The sequence below is a fragment of the Schistocerca cancellata genome, chromosome 6, assembly GCF_023864275.1.
Source record: "Schistocerca cancellata isolate TAMUIC-IGC-003103 chromosome 6, iqSchCanc2.1, whole genome shotgun sequence".
Lineage (NCBI taxonomy): Eukaryota > Metazoa > Arthropoda > Insecta > Orthoptera > Acrididae > Schistocerca > Schistocerca cancellata.
Genome location: NC_064631.1, coordinates 560077978 through 560100040, shown reverse-complemented (window position 1 = coordinate 560100040; position 22063 = coordinate 560077978). Strand labels below are relative to the sequence as shown.

Genomic DNA, 22063 nt, shown 5'->3' with positions numbered 1-22063 from the left:
CGATGGAGCTCCGTATGCCACGGCAAACTGGCTGACACTGACGGCGGCGGTGCACAAATGCTGCGCAGCTAGCGCCATTCGACGGCCAACACCGCGGTTCCTGGTGTGTCCGCTGTGCCGTGCGTGTGATCATTGCTTGTACAGCCCTCTCGCAGTGTCCGGAGCAAGTATGGTGGGTCTGACACACCGGTGTCAATGTGTTCTTTTTTCCATTTCCAGGAGTGTATTTCGCCAAAATAAAAGAGCTGGATATTAATAGAAATATTCCTGACCGTGGCCTTGAAAACACCACGGACAACACGTTTCGTAAAAAAGTGAAGTCTTCTTATGTCCTGACCAGATTAGATTGTGTGTTGTTGTATTGAACGCTTACGCCGAAAATAATATTTATTTATTATCGATATTTTAGTATGTTTTCATACAATTGGTCTTGTCAGTACATATTAGATTGTAGCAGCATACTCTTGCTGACTTTTTTTTCTTAATTTATATAGCTGAAAGAGAACTCGTGCAAGTTTGTTAGCTAAGTAATTTGTATGTTCATCCCAAGATAGTCTTTTATCAACCATAATTCCAAGTAATTTTACACTCGGACCGCAGAGACAGGTACCTTAGTGTCCAGTAATGACTGGTGTGTAGAATGATTGAATTTCGAACTTAAAAAGAAAAATATGAGGCATTGTTGAAGAAAAATTGTCGACCGGAGATGAAATACGAGGGGAAGTAGATTTCTCAATGTAATCTTAACGAAAGGTTAGTGTCTTGACGCATCTAAAGATTTTGGCTGCTGAGTGCTTCTTCTCACCGATTACAAATAACCGACGCACTTCAGCTAGGTCAGAAGTACATCAATTTCTGCTTGAGATTCACAATAACCACGCAATTGCCCGTCGTCATCGATGCTGAACTCTTTCAGATTTTCTCTCATTAGTCTCTCGAATGCTGAACACATCATTAGAGACGAGCAAACGAAAAACAACGCACACGACACAAACACAGTACAATACACGATTTAAACGCAAGGAACGCAAAACACATTTCAACGAATGGTGCAGAGCACAGCGCTACCCTGTCACAACCTCTCGAAAGTTCACAAAAGTCGAATAGCCGATATACGGTTACTATCGTTTTCGATGTACCGTGTATACGTCATAATGACGTCACATCGTATCCAAGTCCGGTGAACTTAGCATCCTCCCCAGTGAAACGGAATGCCAGCCATGTTGGGACGCGAACTCTACTGGCCGCTTCTCAAACCACCACCGCCCGCCCGCCGCCGCCCGCCCAAGACTTTGAAACCTCCTCTTTTCGTTAGCGTAAAGCTTGTTCACTTTGGATTTGTACTTGATTACATAGGAATTTTTGAAAATGCGTCCATCATTTAGAATACCCCTGTAGAGCAGAGTCGTGGTGTCGGTGAGACGGCAGCAGGTGGACTCACCGCCCGGACCCAGTTGTCGGGTTCGTCCTCGGCGACGCCCAGCACGTAGAAGATGTACGTGCAGATGGTGAGCGCCGCAGTGAGGAAGGCGGCCGTGGGGTACAGCCAGACGTACCAGTCCGGGGCGCGCGGGCACACCTCCGAGGACAGGAAGACCACGGCCGCCACCAGGAACAGCACCTGCGCACCACCGTACACACAATCCACCAGCACTCTAATCTGAGCGCAAGCGCATCCCCTTAACAGGAACACACCGAAATCTTCATCCCAAGACATTTAGTGTACACAGCAACTCAAAATAAATATACAGGGTTATTACAAATGGCTGAAGCGATTTCATAAATTCACTGTAGCTCCATTCATTGACATTTGGTCACGACACACTACACATACGTAGAAAAGCTCATAAAGTTTTGTTCGGCTGAAGCCGCACTTCAGGTTTCTGCCGCCAGAGCGCTCGAGAGCGCAGTGAGACAAAATGGCGACAGGAGCCGAGAAACTTGTTTTCAGTGATGAAGCAACATTATTTCTTAATGGTGAAGTGAACAGACACAATGTGCGAATCTGGGCAATTCAGCAAAAGTTAACGTGTTTTGTGCAATCTCACGGTTTAAAGATTACGGCCCCTTTTTCTTCTGCGAAAAAACGTTACAGGACACGTGTATCTGGACATGCTGGAAATTTGGCTCATGCCACAACTGGAGACCGACAGCGCCGACTTCATCTTTCAACAGGATGGTGCTCCACCGCACTTCCATCATGATGTTCGGCATTTCTTAAACAGGAGGTTGGAAAACCGATGGATCGGTCGTGGTGAAGATCATGGTCAGCAATTCATGCCATGGCCTCCACGCTCTCCCGACTTAACCCCATGCGATTTCTTTCTGTGGGGTTATGTGAAAGATTCAGTGTTTAAACGTCCTCTACCAAGAAACGTGCCAGAACTGCGAGCTCGCATCAACGATGCTTTCGAACTCATTGATGGGGACATGCTGCGCCGAGTGTGGGAGGAACTTGATGTCTGCCGAATCACTAAAGGGGCACATATCGAACATTTGTGAATGCCTAAAAAAACTTATTGAGTTTTTGTATGTGTGTGCAAAGCATTGTGAAAATATCTCAAATAATAAAGTTATTGTAGAGCTGTGAAATCGCTTCAATCATTTGTAATAACCCTGTACAGATTACATATGGCCATGACAACTTAATGGACATTATTGCAGTCCATTTTCTTGATAACAACAATGGACCGTCCCATACTGGGAGCGGAAAAATGATCTGACGGTTTTAAAGTACAAATGACACGAATTTTAAGTGTGATAAAAAATGAATTAGTGTAAATGGAAATTAAGCAAAATATCCTTGGAACAACCGATTTCATCAGTTTAAGGTTTGAAGATGAGGTCCTTCAAATGGTGCCCTTCTGTTCAAAATGGCTCTGAGCACTATGGGACTTAACATCTGAGGTCATCAATCCCCTAGACTTAGAACTACTTAAACCTAACTAACCTAAGGACAGCACACACGTCCATGCCCGAGGCAGGATTCGAACCTGCGACCATAGCAGTCGTCCTTCTGGAACCACGTTTTACTGCGCAGTAAGCGTTTTCTCCTAAGTTCACGGATCAGGATAACAGATAACATTGCGAATTGACCGGTTCAAATTGACTAGCCTCTTCAAAGAAGTATGGCACAACAACAAAAGTTTTTGTTATAGCACACCAAACAGTGTTAGTTCAAATGGCTCTGAGCACTATGGGATTTAACATATGAGGTCATCAGTCCCCTAGATTTAGAACTAGTTAAACCTAACTAACCTAAGGACATCACACACATCGATGCCCGAGGCAGGATTCGAACCTGCAACCGTAGCAGCTGCGCGGTTCCGGACTGAGCGCCTTGAACCGCTCGGCCACCGCGGCCGGCCCAAACAGTGACCTTAGTTCTACACAAAGGACGTTCATGCAGTTCTTCAGGGTTTGTAGCTGACCAATAAGGAAAGTCCTGTTTCTTTACATAACCGTCTAGATGAAAATGCGCCTCGTCGCTCATTATGAAAATTTTTTCGTTGGTCATCAGATCAATCAATTGCTCTGGAAATAGTTTTCGCTTGCATTGTCGTTGGGCTTTAACTGCTGAGCAGTAGCCATTTTGTATAGATGGAAATACAGATCAAACCGCGAAAGTCGTCTTACCGAGCGGTCAGACGTATGCAAAGCAGCAGCTTCTCTACTGGTCGGCCGCCGACGACTACCTTCCACAGCTCCTCTTACTCTATCGATATTCTCTGACGTCCGGGATGATCTTGGACGGCCAGTCGACTTCCGTTTCAACGCTGAACCGGTAGCTCTGAAGTTACTCATCCAGTCGGCCGCGGTAGCCGTGCGGTTGTAGGCGCTTCAGTCCGGATCCCCGCGACTGCTACGGTCGCAGGGTCGAATCCTGCCTCGGGCATGGATGTGTGTGATGTCCTTAGGTTAGTTAGGTTTAAGTAGTTCTAAGTTCTAGGGGACTGGTGACCTCAGATGTTAAGTCCCATAGTGCTCAGAGCCATTTGAACCATTTACTCATCCACAGTATAACTGTGTTGCCCGCCGGAACTTCTCCTCGTGGACCTAAATTAAAACGCCTACGGAACTGCCGATGCACAGCAACACAGGAATCGCCACTTTTAAAAAACACCTCGACAACAAACGCGCGTTGCTCAACCGACCACTGCTCCATGGCTACTAAAAAAGTCCACGTGTAGGCTCTGAAATGCCCACTCCCCACCACCCCTCCCCACCTACTCGCTCAACGGTGAGGCGGCGAAAACTGTCAGATCATTTTGCAGCTCCCTGTACAAAAATACGTTTATATCAGTATTTCCGAAGAACATTTTTTTCTATTCTAATCACTGATCTAATTTTGCAGTCTCTATCATTGTGAGACAGTGTTGTAGCCTCTCCCCGATGTTATTCAATCAGTATATTGACCAAGCATTGAAGGAAACAAACTATTAAAATCCATGGAGAAGAAATAAAAACTTTGAGGTTCGCCGATGACATTGAATTCTCTCAGGGACAGCAAAGGACTTAGAAGAGCAGTTGAACGAAATGGACAGTGTCTTGAAAGGAGGGTATAAGATGAACATCAACAAAAGCAAAACGAGGATAATGGAACGTAGTCGAATTAAGTCGGGTGATGTCCAAGGAATTAGCTTAAAAAATGAGACAGTAGTAAAGGGGTTCTGCTATTTGGGGAGCAAAATAACTGATGATGGTCGAAGTAGAGCGGATATAAAATGTAGACTGGCAATGGCAAGGAAAGCGTTTCTGAAGAAGACAAATTTGTTAACATCGAGTATTGATTTAAATGTCAGGAAGTCGTTTCTGAAAGTATTTGTATGGAATGTAGCCATGTATGGAACTGAAACATGGGCGATATCTAGTTTGGACAAGAAGAGAATAGAAGCTTTCGAAAGCGTAGAGGGTAAAAATCGTAGACGGAGACCAAGAGATGAATACACTAAACAGATACAGAAGGATGAAGGTTGCAGTAGGTACTGGGAGATGAAGAAGCTTGCACAGGATAGAGCAGCATGGAGAGCTGCATCAAATCAGTCTCAGTCTCAGGACTGAAGACCACAACAACAAATGCATCATACTGTTACTCCTTGTCTTAATTTTTTCCTACTACTAACATTTACATGGCTACATATAACTTAACACATCAGCATTCAAAACAACTTACAGTTGTCTAGGGATGGATAAAAAAGGTCTTGTATAGCTTTGAGGGGATCTTATACAATTCTTTCCACAAAACAGTGACATGTTCAGCTATCGATTATGGAGGCTGGGTCGCGATCAGGCACCCTTCTCTCTAAACTAGACCACAAACATTCAATAATATTGACATCTAGAGACTGTGGTGGCCAGGAGACATGCGACAATTAATCCTCGTGCTTACAAAGCCAGCCCTCTACAATGCGAGCATCACTGTTGGGGAACGTTGTACCATCAAATGGACCTGATCAACCAAAATGGTCATATAATCCGGAGCAGTAACGCATTTCATTTTACAGCTGATGGTTGACCTTACTCGCAATTGCGAATTCATTTCATGTATTTCATAACGGCTGTAGGCGCCACAGTGCCTGTTTATGCACGTTCAAAGGAACTTTGCGTCGTAATCAGAATAGCACAGGTAGTGCTATATCATATTTATCTGCCGACAATGGGCAAGCGACTTTAAAGTACGTCTGACCTGTACGGGAATATACAGGGTGAGTCACCTAACGTTACCGCTGGATATATTTCGTAAACCACATCAAATACTGACGAACCGATTCCACAGACCGAACGTGAGGAGAGGGGCTAGTGTAATTGGTTAATACAAACTAAAGTCCTGCATGACCGAGTAAGCGAGCACAAAATACGAGGTGGGACGAGCACACCCTAACTGGATAGGCTACCCGCACTAGTTCTTGTGACCGAGCATAGAAGCCGTGACCGAATACATGGCACATAACTTCAAACACAATACACGCGTTATTATCCGCGTGACACTGCAGCCAGTACGGGCTTCTCATTTGTGGTGTGTCTCTCTCTGTAATCATGCAGCGCGAGGAAGCCAGTGTAGTAAGACGTAAGACTGAAATCAATGTTTACACATTAAAGAAACGGGAAGGTCTAAAAAGCCAAGTATGGAGTGCATTTCTGTTGGTTGTAGATGAAAACATTGCGTCTACTGGGTACGTATCGTGCATAAACTGCTCCACTTTATTGTTTTTCCAGTCGGGAACCACTCATTTAAAGAAACACAGTTGCAAGAAACCTCACAAAGATCGTTTCTTTGGCCGTCCTTCCGTTATCTTAATATGCTTGAAATAAGTGAAAAGCAGGAAATTCTTAACAATGTGCGACAAATGTGTGCTACGTACACAGGTACAACATTCAATCATTAACATAATCGTTTTTGCATAGTTAGTGGAAAGTGTATTATAGAGAAACGGGAATGTTGTGAGTCGTATAATATTTCGTTAACGTAAAACATCTCGTTTTTATGGGAACGGGGGTCAGGTTGTTTGGGGGGAGAGACCAAACAGCGAGGTCATCGGTCTCTTACGGGAATGTTTCGATGATTTCCATATCAGTTCTGTATTACTTGTCTCTTTTGTTTATTATCATAGATCCTTCAAGTACTGTGTCATCACCACCCAGAAAGAGAGCTCGTTTCAAGGAATGGAGGAAAAACAGATCATCCGCAGCAGATGAAGTAGATCTGTACATTTTAATGCACCCCGGAGATGATAATGACATCTTAAAGTGGTGGAGCAGGCATGAAACAGATCTGCCAGGTTTGGCTGCAGTTGCAAGACGTATTTTATGTATCCCAGCAACAAGCGCACCTAGTGAAAGGTGCTTTGGTAAAGCCGGCATGTTAATAACAAATTGCCGCAGCCAATTAAATCCGGAACGCGTTAGTGATTTCCTGCTGATCAACAATAACTATAATTTTGTTTATGATGCAAACAATTTAAACGTATGGCAAGTTACGTCTGTAAATGTTTAATGTTCTTTGTATGCTTTCTTTATGAAGACGGTTGTCTTCTAGATTACAGGGAAAGCACTTATTTAATGTTTCCTATAAATGAAAGGAAAAATATCTCTTTTGTTCGGAAATGAGACTCGTCTTCTATCCGCGATTGTATTGAAATATCATTTTACTTTCCAGGTGCTTTATGAATTTAGCTGTGTCACGTCCCCGTTCTTGGAAATGTTACTTTTGTATTAAAAGAGAGAGAGAGAGAGGGAGAGAGAGGCGTTGGATTTGTACAGTAAAGTACAGTGCAGCGAGCCGGGACGAGGCGAGGTGAGACGTCAGCGGTGGCCGGTCATGCTCGGTTATCGGCGTGTCCGGCATCCGGACAACAGACATGGGGCGAGTTCGTGACCGAGCCGAGTCGTATGGGGCCGGACACGAGCGGCTCGGTCCCCCCGTCAACAGGCGAACCGTGACCGGTCAAACACTGAGCGTTGCAGCACTCTAATACAAACCATACAAAAAGCACGGAAGTATGTTTTTTAACACAAACCTACGTTTTTTTAAATGGAACCAAGTTAGTTTTGTTAGCACATCTGAACATACAAACAAATACGTAATCAGTGCCGTTTGTTGCATTGTAAAATGTTAATTACATCCGGAGATATTGTAACCTAAATTTGACGCTTGAAACCTCCGACGTTCAGTTGCGTGTTGTAACAAACACGGGCTACGGGCGTTTCATAGGATGTGGAGGACGCATAAATTGGCCAGCCCGTTCTCCTGATCTTACACCTCTGGACTTCTTTCTGTGGGGTACGTTAAAGGAGAATGTGTACCGTGATGTGCCTACAACCCCAGAGGATATGAAACAACGTATTGTGGCAGCCTGCGGCGACATTACACCAGATGTACTGCGGCGTGTACGACATTCATTACGCCAGAGATTGCAATTGTGTGCAGCAAATGATGGCCACCACATTGAACATCTATTGGCCTGACATGTCGGGACACACTCTATTCCACTCCGTAATTGAAAACGGAAACCACGTGTGTACGTGTACCTCACCCCTCATGGTAATGTACATGTGCGTCAGTGAAAAAGACCAATAAAAAGGTGTTAGCATGTGGACGTAATGTGCTGTTCCAGTCCCTTCTGTACCTAAGGTCCATCACCGTTCCCTTTGGACCCCTACGTAATTCGGTGCTCTCCGATACACACGATCGAACAGCGGAGGAGTGGTACGCAAGCGTCAACTTTAGGTTACAATATCTCCGGATGTAATTAACATTTTACAATGCAACAAACCGCACTGATTACGTATTTGTTTATATGTTCAGATGTGCTAACAAAACTAACGGGGTTCCATTTAAAAAAACGTAGGTTTGTGTTCAAAAACATACTTCCGTGCATTTTTTTATGGTTTGTATTAACCAATTACACTAGCCCCTCTCCTCACGTTCGGTCTGTGGAATCGACTCGTCAGTATTTGTTGTGGTTTACGAAATATATCCAGCGGTAATGTTACGTGACTCACCCTGTATATAATGAATGTGCATGTACAGGTCGTAGAAGCTTGGTTGACGACATATGGAAGTTTGGGTTTGGTCGTGAGTCGCGCACGGATAGCCAAATGGTAAGGCGACGGCTCGCGATTAGCGCAAAATTCGGTTTCGAGTCCCGGTCCGGCACAAATTTTCATTGTCGTCATTCCATTCTACAGCTGATGGTCGTCCTTATACATGCATCTCCGAAGAACTCTGCATCGTAATTCAGAATGACACAGGCACTGCGCCGGCGGTTGTGGCCGCGCGGTTCTAGGCGCTTCAGTCTGGAACCGCGTGACCGCTACGGTCGCAGGTTCGAATCCTGCCTCGGGCATGGATGTGTGTGATGTCCTTAGGTTAGTTAGGTTTAAGTAGTTCTACGTTCTAGGGGACTGATGACCACAGATGTTAAATCCCATAGTGCTCAGAGCCATTTGAACCATTTGAACAGGCACTGCAATATCGTTCTTGTTCCCTAAGGTCGACCAAAACCCTTACTCGTCTCTGTTATGGTGTCTGTTAGCTGTATTGTCCGCCTCCGTAGCGTACCGGTAGCATTCATCTACATCTACATCTACATGATTACTCTGCAATTCATATTTAAGTGCTTGGGAGAGGGTTCAACGAACCACAATCATACTATCTCTCTACCATTCCACTCCCGAACAGCGCGCGGGAAAAACGAACACCTAAACCTTTCTGTTCGAGCTCTGATTTCTCTTATTTTATTTTGATGATCATTCCTACCTATGTAGGTTGGGCTCAACAAAATATTTTCGCATTCGGAAGAGAAAGTTGGTGACTGAAATTTCGTAAATAGATCTCGCCGCGACGAAAAACGTCTTTGCTTTAATGACTTCCATCCCAACTCGCGTATCATATCTGCCACACTCTCTCCCCTATTACGCGATAATACAAAACGAGCTGCCCTTTTTTGCACCCTTTCGATGTCCTCCGTCAAACCCACCTGGTAAGGATCCTCACCGCGAAGCAATATTCTAACAGAGGACGAACAAGTGTAGTGTCAGCTGTCTCTTTAATGGACTTGTTGCATCTTCTAAGTGTCCTGACAATGAAACGCAACCTTTGGCTCGCCTTCCCCACAATATTATCTATGTGGTCTTTCCAACTGAAGTTGTTCGTAATTTTTACACCCAGGTACTTAGTTGAATTGACAGTCTTGAGAATTACCGCCTACCACGCCGAGAGCCCGGGTTCGATTCCCGGCAGGGGACTGGGTGTTGTGTGTCCTTCATCATCATTGACTCGCAAGTCGCCGATGTGGCGTCACCTAAAGAGGACTTGCAATACGGCGGCCGAACTCCCCTGCATGGGCCTCCCGGCCAACAATGCCATACGATCATTCCACCCAACAGGTGTTCCTCATATCTGGCTTTAATAGCCTCAGTTTTTCCTGGTCACTTGAGTCGGTATATTCCTAACAGTTGGCCTTCGTCTCTGGCATGATGTGCACGTAAATTACGCAAATATTTTATCCTGTGACTCCCGTAACAGCGGCCGGCTGGAAGTCGGTATGTGCGAGATCCAAGCTGTAGGGTGGATGATGAAGAACAGTCCGATGAAGTTTTCGGAGCTTAACTCGGGTGCGCAGAATTGTGTGAGGATTTGCGTTGTCATGGGATAGGAGACGCTCGTTTGCATCTGTGTGGTGACAAACACGCTGAAGACATTTCTTCCATTTCCTGAGGGTAAACGGTACACTTCAGACTTGGTCGTTGCACCACAAGGGAGGACTTCAAACGGAACAACCCAGTCAGAGTCACAGAAGACCGTAGTCATGACTTCTCTGGTCGATGGTGTGACTTTGAACTTTTTCTTCAGAAGAGAGGTGGTATGGTGCCACTCCATTAATTGCCATTTTTTCCGGTTCGAAGCGATGAAGCCATATTTCATTGCCTGTGACCAAGTTCGACAAGCAACTGTCACGATCAGTCTGGTAATGGCCAGGCAATTCCGCACAGATGGTACTTCGTTGCTTTTTATGGTCTTCTTTTAGGAGGTGAAGATCCCAGCGGCACACACCTTTGAATACCCCAACTGGTCGACGATTGTGTCAGCACTACCAAGAGAGACGTCTAGTTTACCAGCGAGGTAAAAATGAAATGAGAGTATGGCGATGAAATGAGCGTATGGTGTCGTTGGCCGGGAGGCCCCGTGCGGGGAACTTCCACCGCCAAGTGCAAGACTTATTTCACTCGACGCCACATTGGGCGACGTGTGCGAGGATGAAATGATGAGGACAACACAACACTCAGTCCACGAGTGGAGAAAATTTTCAACCCGGCCGGGAATCGAACCCGGGCCCGCTGCACGGGAGGCAAGCACGTTACCACCCAGCCAAGCAGGCGGACACCAGCCAGATGTTTGTTTGTGATTCGCCGATCAGTTCGAATGAGAGTGTCCGCACGTTCCAACACTGCAGGAGCCACAGCTGTGTGCGACGGTCGGCAAGTTGGGGGTCAGACAGGTTAGCGCCACATTGTTGCGATGATGACAGATGCCTCGCCCAACGAATCACCGTGCTTTTATTCACTGGCAGGTCTCCATAGACATTCTGCAAGCGCCTACGAATACTTACAATGCTCAGGTTTCCGCCAAAAGAAACTCAGTGACAGTTCTTTACTTGGAACGTACCTCCGTTACAGACGCCATTTTGAAGGCTAGTTCTAGCACCAGCACATATCGGAAGTTCACGATAGTATAGGGGTTGAAGCGGGACTATTCCACGATTTCCCACAGCAAATTTCGCATTTTTTCAACAGAAACTGGCCGAGATAAAAAAGTGTTGTATTATATATTGGATGCCCCTAGAAGGTTGTTCAAATGGTTCAAATGGCTCTGAACACTATGGGACTTAACTTCTGAGGTCAACAGTCCCCTAGAACTTGGAACTACTTATACCTACCTAACCTAAGGACATCACACACATCCATGCCCGAGGCAGGATTCGAACCTGCGACCGCAGCGGTGGCCTGGTTCCAGACTGTAGCGCCTAGAACCGCTCGGCTACTTCGGCCGGCCAGAAGGTTGTAATAGCTATTCGGAGACGAAGACACTTGTACAAGATAGATTAGCGTTGAGAGCTGCATGAAGCGCGCCTTCTGAGTGATTACAACAGTTCGACATAACAATGTTCTAATTTATTTATTTAAATGATTTATGCACACTTTGAAGCTTGTGATTGGCTGCACTAGGATAGCCGCGATCACTGACACTGGTCGCCCACAAGATGGCGCTGGTACGCCCAGCTACACAGCCTCGTTCACACTGTAAGTAAGTAATGGAAGAACTTCGGTTATCAGGGATATTACTGGTTTATTACAGGGCGAGGCATCACTCGTCTGAGAGTAAAAGCAGTTTCCCCTTTCAGTGCGATTCCCTAGGAAGAATGGTTAAATGAAACTTTCTCTCGCTGACAACCTGCTCAGAGTTTGCTTTCGGGACACGTAATGATACTGCGAAATCCGGAGCGGCCTTTGTCGGCGCGCTCGGTACCGGATTTGCCGGTGGCGAACAATCAGGCAGCGAGCGCCGCACAAAGGCCCGCCGTGGCGCTTTTGAGCCGCGCGGCCGCCAGTTCATATCCCCGCGCTCGTTAATCAGCGCACGTCATTCCGCAGCCAGCATCAGACCTGCCGCGGCGCGTCGCCTTCCTCTTGCCATTATTTCGCGCAGCGCGCCACTTCGCTTTTATAAAACTTCCTTGTGGGAGCTCAAACGCCGTGTGTGCCGAACTCGTGCGAAAAGCGAGCTCCTTCTGGTTGCAAGAGCACAGGACAATTCTTCTTCAATCCTTTATACGCTTAAAATTTACGTTCCTGTTAGCGCGGGGCGCAATACTACTTCGGTAAGAATGAAAGAAAGTCGACACCGACGGTCACAGACAGTGGCAAGAACTACAGACCTATACAGCCTGACACAAAAACGTGAACCACCCAGAAGGCAAGCCAGTGTCAATGTAGCTTAGCACATGTACAGGGCTATTACAAATGATTGAAGCGATTTCATAAATTCACCGTAGCTCCATTCATTGACATATGGTCACGGCACACTACAGATACGTAGAAAAACTCATAAAGTTTTGTTCGGCTGAAGCCGCACTTCACGTTTTTGCCGTCAGAGCGCTCGAGAGCGCAGTGAGACAAAATGGCGACAGGAGCCGAGAAAGCGTATGTCGTGCTTGAAATGCACTCACATCAGTCAGTCATAACAGTGCAACGACACTTCAGGACGAAGTTCAAAAAAGATCCACCAACTGCTAACTCCATTCGGCGATGGTATACGCAGTTTAAAGCTTCTGGATGCCTCTGTAAGGGGAAATCAACGGGTCGGCCTGCAATGAGCGAAGAAACGGTTGAACGCGTGCGGGCAAGTTTCACGCGTAGCCTGCGGAAAATTGGCTGGAGACCGACAGCGCCGACTTCATCTTTCAACAGGATGGTGCTCCACCGCACTTCCATCATGATGTTCGGCATTTCTTAAACAGGAGATTGGAAAACCGATGGATCGGTCGTGGTGGAGATCATGATCAGCAATTCATGTCATGGCCTCCACACTCTCCCGACTTAACCCCATGCGATTTCTTTCTGTGGGGTTATGTGAAAGATTCAGTGTTTAAACCTCCTCTACCAAGAAACGTGCCAGAACTGCGAGCTCGCATCAACGATGCTTTCGAACTCATTTATGGGGACATGTTGCGCCGAGTGTGGGAGGAACTTGATTATCGGCTTGACGTCTGCCGAATCACTAAAGGGGCACATATCGAAAATTTGTGAATGCCTAAAAAACTTATTGAGTTTTTGTATGTGTGTGCAAAGCATTGTGAAAATATCTCAAATAATAAAGTTATTGTAGAGCTGTGAAATCGCTTCAATCATTTGTAATAACCCTGTACACACCATCGGCGGGCGTGTAAGTGATCAGAGTAGCAATTGTCTGTGAAAGGTTGAACGGCTATCACAGTGCATTAGCGTTGATCGTGTTTATTGTTGTTGCCAGGCCAGATAGCGTACGTAAGTGGCGTCAACAGCGTCAGATGTTGAGAGATCAATGTGCAGGACGCGGAGATGACGCATATGGGTAAGCTACCGCATTATCAGCACCTTACAAATAACTTAGAGGAATGCAGCCGGGTGACGTTGTCGAAAACCACCGATATTTCGACAAGTGACAACCCTACCATTTTCAAGGCGAAACTGCCGCTAATAGGCGCTGTGCAAGGGAATTATACCCTCGGTTTGAAAAGTGAGTTTGAACGTGGTGTTATAATCGGCGCACGAGCGATGGGACGCACCATCTTGGAGGTGGCGATGAAGTGGTGATTTTCCCGTACGACCACTTCACGTGTGTTCCGAGAATACCACGAATCCGGTGAAATATCAGATCTTCGACATAGCTGCGGCAGGAAAAAGATCTTGCGAGAACGGGACCAACGACGACTGAAGAGAATCGTTCAATGTGACAGAAGTGCCACCCTTCCGCAAATTGCTGCAGAGTTCAAGGCTGGGCCAACAACAACTGTCAGCCTGCGAACCATTCAACAAACGATATGGAGTCTCGGAGACGAAAGCTCACTCGTGTACCCTCCATGTCAGCACGACACAAAGCTATACGACTCGCCAGGGCCCGTCAACACCGAAAATGGACTGTTGATGACTGAAAACATGTTGCCTGTTGTCGGACGAGTCTCGTTTCAAATTGTATCGAGCAGATGGACGTGTACGGATATGGAGACAATCTCATTAATCCGTGGATCCTGCATGTCAGCTGGGGACTGTTCAAGCTGGTGGAGGCTCTGTAATGGTGTGGGGCGTGTGCAGTTGGAGTGATACGGGATCCGTGATACGTCTAAATACGACTGTGACAGGTGACACGTACACTCCTGGAAATGGAAAAAAGAACACATTGACACCGGTGTGTCAGACCCACCATACTTGCTCCGGACACTGCGAGAGGGCTGTACAAGCAATGATCACACGCACGGCACAGCGGACACACCAGGAACCGCGGTGTTGGCCGTCGAATGGCGCTAGCTGCGCAGCATTTGTGCACCGCCGCCGTCAGTGTCAGCCAGTTTGCCGTGGCATACGGAGCTCCATCGCAGTCTTTAACACTGGTAGCATGCCGCGACAGCGTGGACATGATCCGTATGTGCAGTTGACGGACTTTGAGCGAGGGCGTATAGTGGGCATGCGGGAGGCCGGGTGGACGTACCGCCGAATTGCTCAACACGTGGGGCATGAGGTCTCCACAGTACATCGATGTTGTCGCCAGTGGTCGGCGGAAGGTGCACGTGCCCGTCGACCTGGGACCGGACCGCAGCGACGCACGGATGCACGCCAACACCGTAGGATCCTACGCAGTGCCGTAGGGGACCGCACCGCCACTTCCCAGCAAATTAGGGACACTGTTGCTCCTGGGGTATCGGCGAGGACCATTCGCAACCGTCTCCATGAAGCTGGGCTACGGTCCCGCACACCGTTAGGCCGTCTTCCGCTCATGCCCCAACATCGTGCAGCCCGCCTCCAGTGGTGTCGCGACAGGCGTGAATGGAGGGACGAATGGAGACGTGTCGTCTTCAGCGATGAGAGTCGCTTCTGCCTTGGTGCCAATGATGGTAGTATGCGTGTTTGGCGCCGTGCAGGTGAGCGCCACAATCAGGACTGCATACGACCGAGGCACACAGGGCCAACACCCGGCATCATGGTGTGGGGAGCGATCTCCTACACTGGCCGTACACCACTAGTGATCGTCGAGGGGACACTGAATAGTGCATGGTACATCCAAACCGTCATCGAACCCATCGTTCTACCATTCCTAGACCGGCAAGGGAACTTGCTGTTCCAACAGGACAATGCACGTCCGCATGTATCCCATGCCACCCAATGTGCTCTAGAAGGTGTAAGTCAACTACCCTGGCCAGCAAGATCTCCGGATCTGTCCCCCATTGAGCATGTTTGGGACTGGATGAAGCGTCGTCTCACGCGGTCTGCACGTCCAGCACGAACGCTGGTCCAACTGAGGCGCCAGGTGGAAATGGCATGGCAAGCCGTTCCACAGGACTACATCCAGCATCTCTACGATCGTCTCCATGGGAGAATAGCAGCCTGCATTGCTGCGAAAGGTGGATATACACTGTACTAGTGCCGACATTGTGCATGCTCTGATGCCTGTGTCTATGTGCCTGTGGTTCTGTCAGTGTGATCATGTGATGTATCTGACCCCAGGAATGTGTCAATAAAGTTTCCCCTTCCTGGGACAATGAATTCACGGTGTTCTTATTTCAATTTCCAGGAGTGTATATAAACACCCTGTCTGTTCACCTACATCCATTCACGTCCATTGTGCATTCCGATGGAGTTGGGCAATTCCAGCAGGACAAAGTGACACCCCACTCGTCCAGAATTCCTACAGAGTGGCTCCAGAGACACTCTTCTGAGTTTAAGCACTTCCGCTGGCCACCAAACTGCCAGGACATGAACGTCATTGAGCATATCTGGGATGTCTTGCAACGTGCTGTTCAGAAGAGGTCTCCACACCCTCGTACTCTTACTGATTTATGGACAGCCCTGCAGGATTAATGGTGTCAACTCCCTCCTGACTACTTCAGAAATTAGTATAGTCTGCACCACGTCGTGTTGTGACACTTCTGCGTGCTCTTGGTCGCCCTACGCGATATTAGGCAGGTGTGCCAGTTTCTTTGGCACGTCACTGTATAATGTATTTTAGATGGTGATTGAGTGGACAACATGTACTAGACTTATCAATGACTCCCACATTGACTGTAGATAATGTGATTTCGCATACTACATTTTTTGAAGAAGACGGTTTTGAAACTGTCGAAAACATAGTCAAGGTTTAATAAACCTGTATTTTGCAACTGGTTAGCTGTTATTTCCAATCCACTGAAGCTCTTGCACGCACAATTGCTGAAGCGTAACCGTGTTCAAAATCTTGATATCAGGAGGATATTGTTAATTCATCAATTAAAGAGTTTATGGTGAGTGCAACACAACATATTTTTATAGCTCGTTGCATAAGTGCGGACAGTTAAGCCGTATTTCGTCGGTCGTACACCATCTTGTACCTTGGAACTGAAGAACGTCTTCTGCCGTGAACCGTGTGATATTTGCAAATGAACTGTGTTTGTTTAATATCATAAAATTTTTCATTGTCTTGAAAATGGAAACAGGTGTTGATTGCTATTAGCTTTTATTTCAAACGGTTTTGAGCATGTAATTGGTTTTTGATGATAGTTCTTAATTTGTTTTGAGTTACTGATTCTTGGTGCGACTTAATAGCGTAACATATAAACTACTAAATACAGTACTGCTAAATTTCTTCCATTTTAAATTTAAGCAGAACATTTGTTCCTAGGTACGTGACTAAGTGATATCTTGGAACCGTTTCTCACTCTTGGAAAAATCTTACTTCTCTGAAGTAATTTTGGCAATTTCAAAAAAAGACTGCAGGAAACATAAAGTGAATTCTCTCATTTAAAAATGGAATAAGAAGATATCTTAAACTTCTGTTACAGGGCTGGCAAGAGTTCGAAAATTATTCCAAGTTACAACACTTTCCCCTGCTCTCCGCTGCAATATGAAAGAATCATTGCAGTCACTCTCATATGTTCTTTTGCGTGATTAATCTTCATTGTTTATTGGCTTCAGCTACTTCATCTTTCAGATATCTTAGCGCGCATAATAAACGTGAGGATATTTTCGGTACTTACAGTAGGTAACTCAATCGTTGTGTCACCGGAATCGTACTAGGATTGACTGGGGTCAAACCCCCTCAAATTAGCCAAAATTGAGCTTTCCAGCTTTTCTATAAGTCACTTCAAGTAAATGCTGAGACATGTCCTGCAACGAAATTACAGCAGTTTCTTCCTCATCTTGTCCTACTCGAAACAATGCAACTACTTTGGTGACGGGACGTGAATATATTTTTCCTGGTTGTTTTCGATTCCATTAACGTCACTGACACCGCATTTGTATACATTATGTACCTGCTCCATCAACACCTGTAGAATGTGTAGGTTAACCTGCTTGTGATAACTTTCGCACTAATTTGTGAATGAAAAGACGTTTATAATTTTTTTAGTTCTACTTCTTCAGCTACATCCATACTTTGCAAGCCATCGTGCGGTGCGTGCCGGAAGGTACCCTGACACTGATATATGCTTAATTCCGTTGATCAGGCTGGTTCTCGAATGTCCTGGTGTTCTTTCAAACAAATCCAAAGACTGGGCTCAGAGGTAAGCTGAGACAACTGGTTCGTGAGACAGGGATGTCAGCTAGACCTCTCAGAAATCTTCACGCCAGATTAATGACAACTGGCCTTGTACACTGGGCAGGTTGAGAATGCCTTTTACAGTTTCGTGCGCTTGTCTAGGAAAATTAGACCTTCAGTTATATCACGCATCCTGTTCGTTTCATAAACCTATATTAAGGAGATACTCGAAGATGTTGTAACGCCGGAAATGCATATCCTCCTATTTCCATCTATTGTACTATAATTTTTTCCTATTTTTGTTACCTGAATATATAATATTTCTGTGTCTTTGTAAATTGAAATTGTTTTACTGTTTGTATATATGTATTTATACATTTATGTCGATGTATAATTGGTTTGTTTCGTAAATATTATTTGTACTTTTACGCTGGGTCTTGCCTAGGGAAAACTGCTATCGAACGATTACATCGATAGGTCGTGTGAAGAATCAAAGTGTGTAGGATCTTTGGTGGTGTTAACTCTGCCGCGTGGAGCGAGAGCAGAGGGAAGGAGTCTGGCTGGAGTAGCGAGTGGAGCAGGTGCGTTGTGTGAAGCTCCCGCGAGTAGCCGCGCTTTCGGGGTTTGGCAGAATGTAATTGCGCTCGACTCGCGATGATAGTTTCTGACATGGTGTCGCGAACGGGAAGCATTAGCCGGAGGACATCAAGAGCCCGTTTCGCCTGGTGACCGTGTCGAGAAGAAGGCGCGCCAACATACAGCTTCTGCAACAGCGACGGCCGACAATGAGTGACTGTCGCCACCTCCTCGATCGACGGCTTCAAACCTTCAATCAACCAACAAGGAAGACTGGAAGCAAGTAAAGTTTTAGAAGTGTATGGCAGACCTCAGCTTTTCAAACTTTTAAAATTGTTCAAACCACTAAATTACAGCAACTTAGCATGAACGTTTGTTGCTCATTGTCCCAATTGCATTACCAAGCAGGGTCCCTTCCTTTTCCGAAATGAACCCGAGTGTCGTTGAAATTCAAATTCGATTTCACTGCTTTATTTCAAAGTTCAGTTAAAATATTAGATTACGCAAGCACAAATTAAGAGTGCGAGTTTTGTTACCGTATTTTAGCTTACCTGTGACTGCAGCTCAGCTTGGTACGTACTAAATTTTACTATTGTTAATTGTTCAGAATCATTTAATTCAAGTTCAAAGTTAAATCTCGTATTTCTAAATTGCGTAGATTCAAGTAGCTTTTGAAATGATTGTTGAGGTAGTCCAAGACTAACCGTATTTTACTGAATTTCGATGTGCTTCAGAAAGAAAGCTCACTATTAACTTCAGTCACTAAATTAACTTTCGATTTTCCGGTTTTATTAATTCTTTTGCTAAATTTAAGTCAGGGTGTAGCGAAATTTATTACTTCTGACAAACTTTCAGTTTTCACACTACACGTGTCAACCTTCAGTTGCCACGCTTCTAGTGCTAATTATATGTGTAATAACCTTTCTTTTTCAGTTACTATAGTAATTGTCCTTAGGACTGGCGACCGTGATTTCCCCCAAATCTCAAATAACTAATTACCGCTAGTTAATTGTTAACGTAACGGCTGCACATTTACTTTCTTTATTAACTTTACCCCTTTTCAAAATTAATTTCCACCAGTTTCATTAGCACATTTCCTTTCAGTTAGATGTAACCCTTTCCTCCCTCTTTACCGACAGGTTAACTTCGGTGACGATTGCTTTTCCAAAACTCCCATTAGGTACATGCGGTTTCATTTTTCACTGTCATTAAGGTCGGTAAGTGAGGGGGAGGTTACACGTGGCGACCTGGTGACAGGACGATCTTCGGATTTGAGGTTGTTCTGGACACGAATTTTGCATTGTGCAAATCTCGTAACAAAGTACTGGTTACGTACAGGCCGTTACGTCAGCGAGAATAAGTAGTGGGAGTAATCCTAATTATATTTGAGATTTGTCGTTTATATTGAAAATTATTAAAATGAGTGAAGGCAACAATTACCAATATTTGGTAGACTTGGATACGGAACAATCGGTCGAACAGTGGGAAACGCGCACGGCGGTTCCCATTGTTCAGGGGCAGGCGGCTAGCATGAAAGACGCGACCGCCGAAACGCAACAAAGAGCAGAAATGGAATTCCAAACTTTAGAAAATGTTTCGGAATCGGAAGCGAAAATCAAATCTGTACCCCTTGATGATGAATACGGGGGAACATATATAGAGGAACCAGCTACGGAAGTAAAACCGGTAGTCTCCGGGAATTTAACTGATTTATTGAATGTTTTGATTAATGAAATCAAGAGTCAATTGGCAGAAATTAAAGCTCTGTCTGCCAAGCAAGAAGCTCAGTCTGAAAAAATTGAACGAAAGCTAGACAATCAGAACAAAGCTATTAATGTTGTTAACAACAATGTTGGAGTTGTTAATACAAAAGTTGATAAAATCAAAGAAGATATTGTTGTAATTAATACCGAAATCGGTAATCTTAAACAGGAAATGATAGGCGTTCAGGCGGAAATTGCGAGCATAAATACTCGTTTTGATTCCGAAATTAGCAGAATCGAGAAAAGTGTAGGAGAAGCAGTTGCTCCGATCATCGAGAATAAGCTGATGGAACAAATTCAATTAGTGAAAAAAGAGGATCAACAGAAGGTGGAAACTTTAAAGGCTTTAGTGTCCGAAGTAGACACTAAAGTGAGGGAGCAGGCTAATACCTGCGAAGAGAAAAAGAGGGAAGTGGAAACGCTTGCGACAACCACTTGCCAAGTAATTACGAGAGTGTCGGAATTAGAAAAGAAACTTGACGAAAAACAGAGCTACGTGCCAATCTGTGCACATAGTTCGGAATTGTTGACGAAAGAGGAGCGGTTCGACCCCTTGAAAAAAGGCGGTATACACGCGACGGATTTCATTAAAAATTGTGAAAGAGTTTTACCCACATCATGGACTAATGAGAGAAAAATTAATGCGGTTATTGATGTGCTGGCTGGTGATGCCAAGCGTTGGGGCTTAAACCTCAACATTACGAACCTGACTTTTGACGAGTTTAAAAATTTGTTTCTGGCTGAATACTGGTCAGAGCAAAAACAGCAAAGTGTCTGGCGCGAATTTGTCGTATCGAGGCCTTTCGATGCGGATTCGCGCGGTTCGATGAGGGAGTTTTGTGAAGGCTGGATCCGCAAGTTGGAATATTTGCGTGATCGCCGCACGGAATCCGAAATAGTCTGGGAACTCTACAAGAAGCTTCCAGATGATACAAAACGCTACGTAGGAAGCAATTACAGGACAATCAATGATTTCCTGGAAAGAGTTGAGGACGAGGACAATTGGCGCAATAATCGCGACAGTGGTAGAGGCCGTGGTAACAACAACGGGTACCACCCCAACCATAACAACGATAACCATGGGAATAATGCATACCGCAGCAATAACAATAATGGTTCGGACCGTAATAACAATCGGTACAATGCAAATAATAACAGGAATGACAGAAACCAGTATCATACTAACGTGATACGGGCTTCACAGAATAGTAATAACGCCAGAGGGTGTGATCAGCCGCCTCAGCAGCATCCGGGGAGCGTATCTGCTGGGACGAGACAGGGAAACCATTAGCCGCGCCGGTGAGGGGCCGAGCGGGCGTGGAGAAATTTTTGCGGCCCAATAACAAGAGAAAACCCAGGTGTCGCCGTTATGAAAATTCCGTATGGAATAATCAACGGCGGGAGTGTGTGCCAGTGTTAGGAGAAAGGAGTGCGCCCACAAGTAGTAGATCAGCTGTATACACGGCAGTAGGTAGTACATTCACTGTCAGTGAGAACAATTTAAGTAGTGTTCCGGAAATCGATTATAAAGTGGCAGCTGTAATACCCACAGCGGAACTGGAGATTGAGTTTAAGAATGATTCGCAATTGTTGAGAGAAGATCAGATGTCGGATAACACGTCCGTCATCGAGCGAGGGGATGCAGAGAGGGATGAGGTCTGGTTAAGGCAGTTCGGTCGCTTATACGACGAACTAAGAGATTATAGGGGTCTGTATGGGAGAAGTGTTTATGGGGAGCGCGTGCAGGATTTGCCGCGTCTCGTCCCGCAGGAAGATAGTGTTTGTGAAGTGATAGAAAGTTCTGGCCCTAACCGGCAGACTTTACCAGAAATAGTTGATGTTAATGGGGAGCACGAGCAAGATTCGTCGTGTTTCGTCCCGCAAGGGTTGGATGTTGAAGTAGTAACGGAAAGTTCTGGCCCTAACCGGCAGACCTTACCGAAAGTTGTAGTGGTAGAAG

General features: G+C 45.6%; 1 protein-coding gene across 1 annotated transcript in view; it reads right to left on the bottom strand.

The window, feature by feature from the left end:
* Window positions 1-22063, bottom strand: part of LOC126088425 (uncharacterized) — a 188860-nt gene that overhangs the window by 69862 nt on the left and 96935 nt on the right. The window contains exon 2 of the mRNA XM_049906569.1: window positions 1442-1621. Within this exon, the coding sequence (XP_049762526.1) occupies window positions 1442-1621 (180 nt within the window). The remainder of the gene's footprint in view (window positions 1-1441; window positions 1622-22063) is intronic.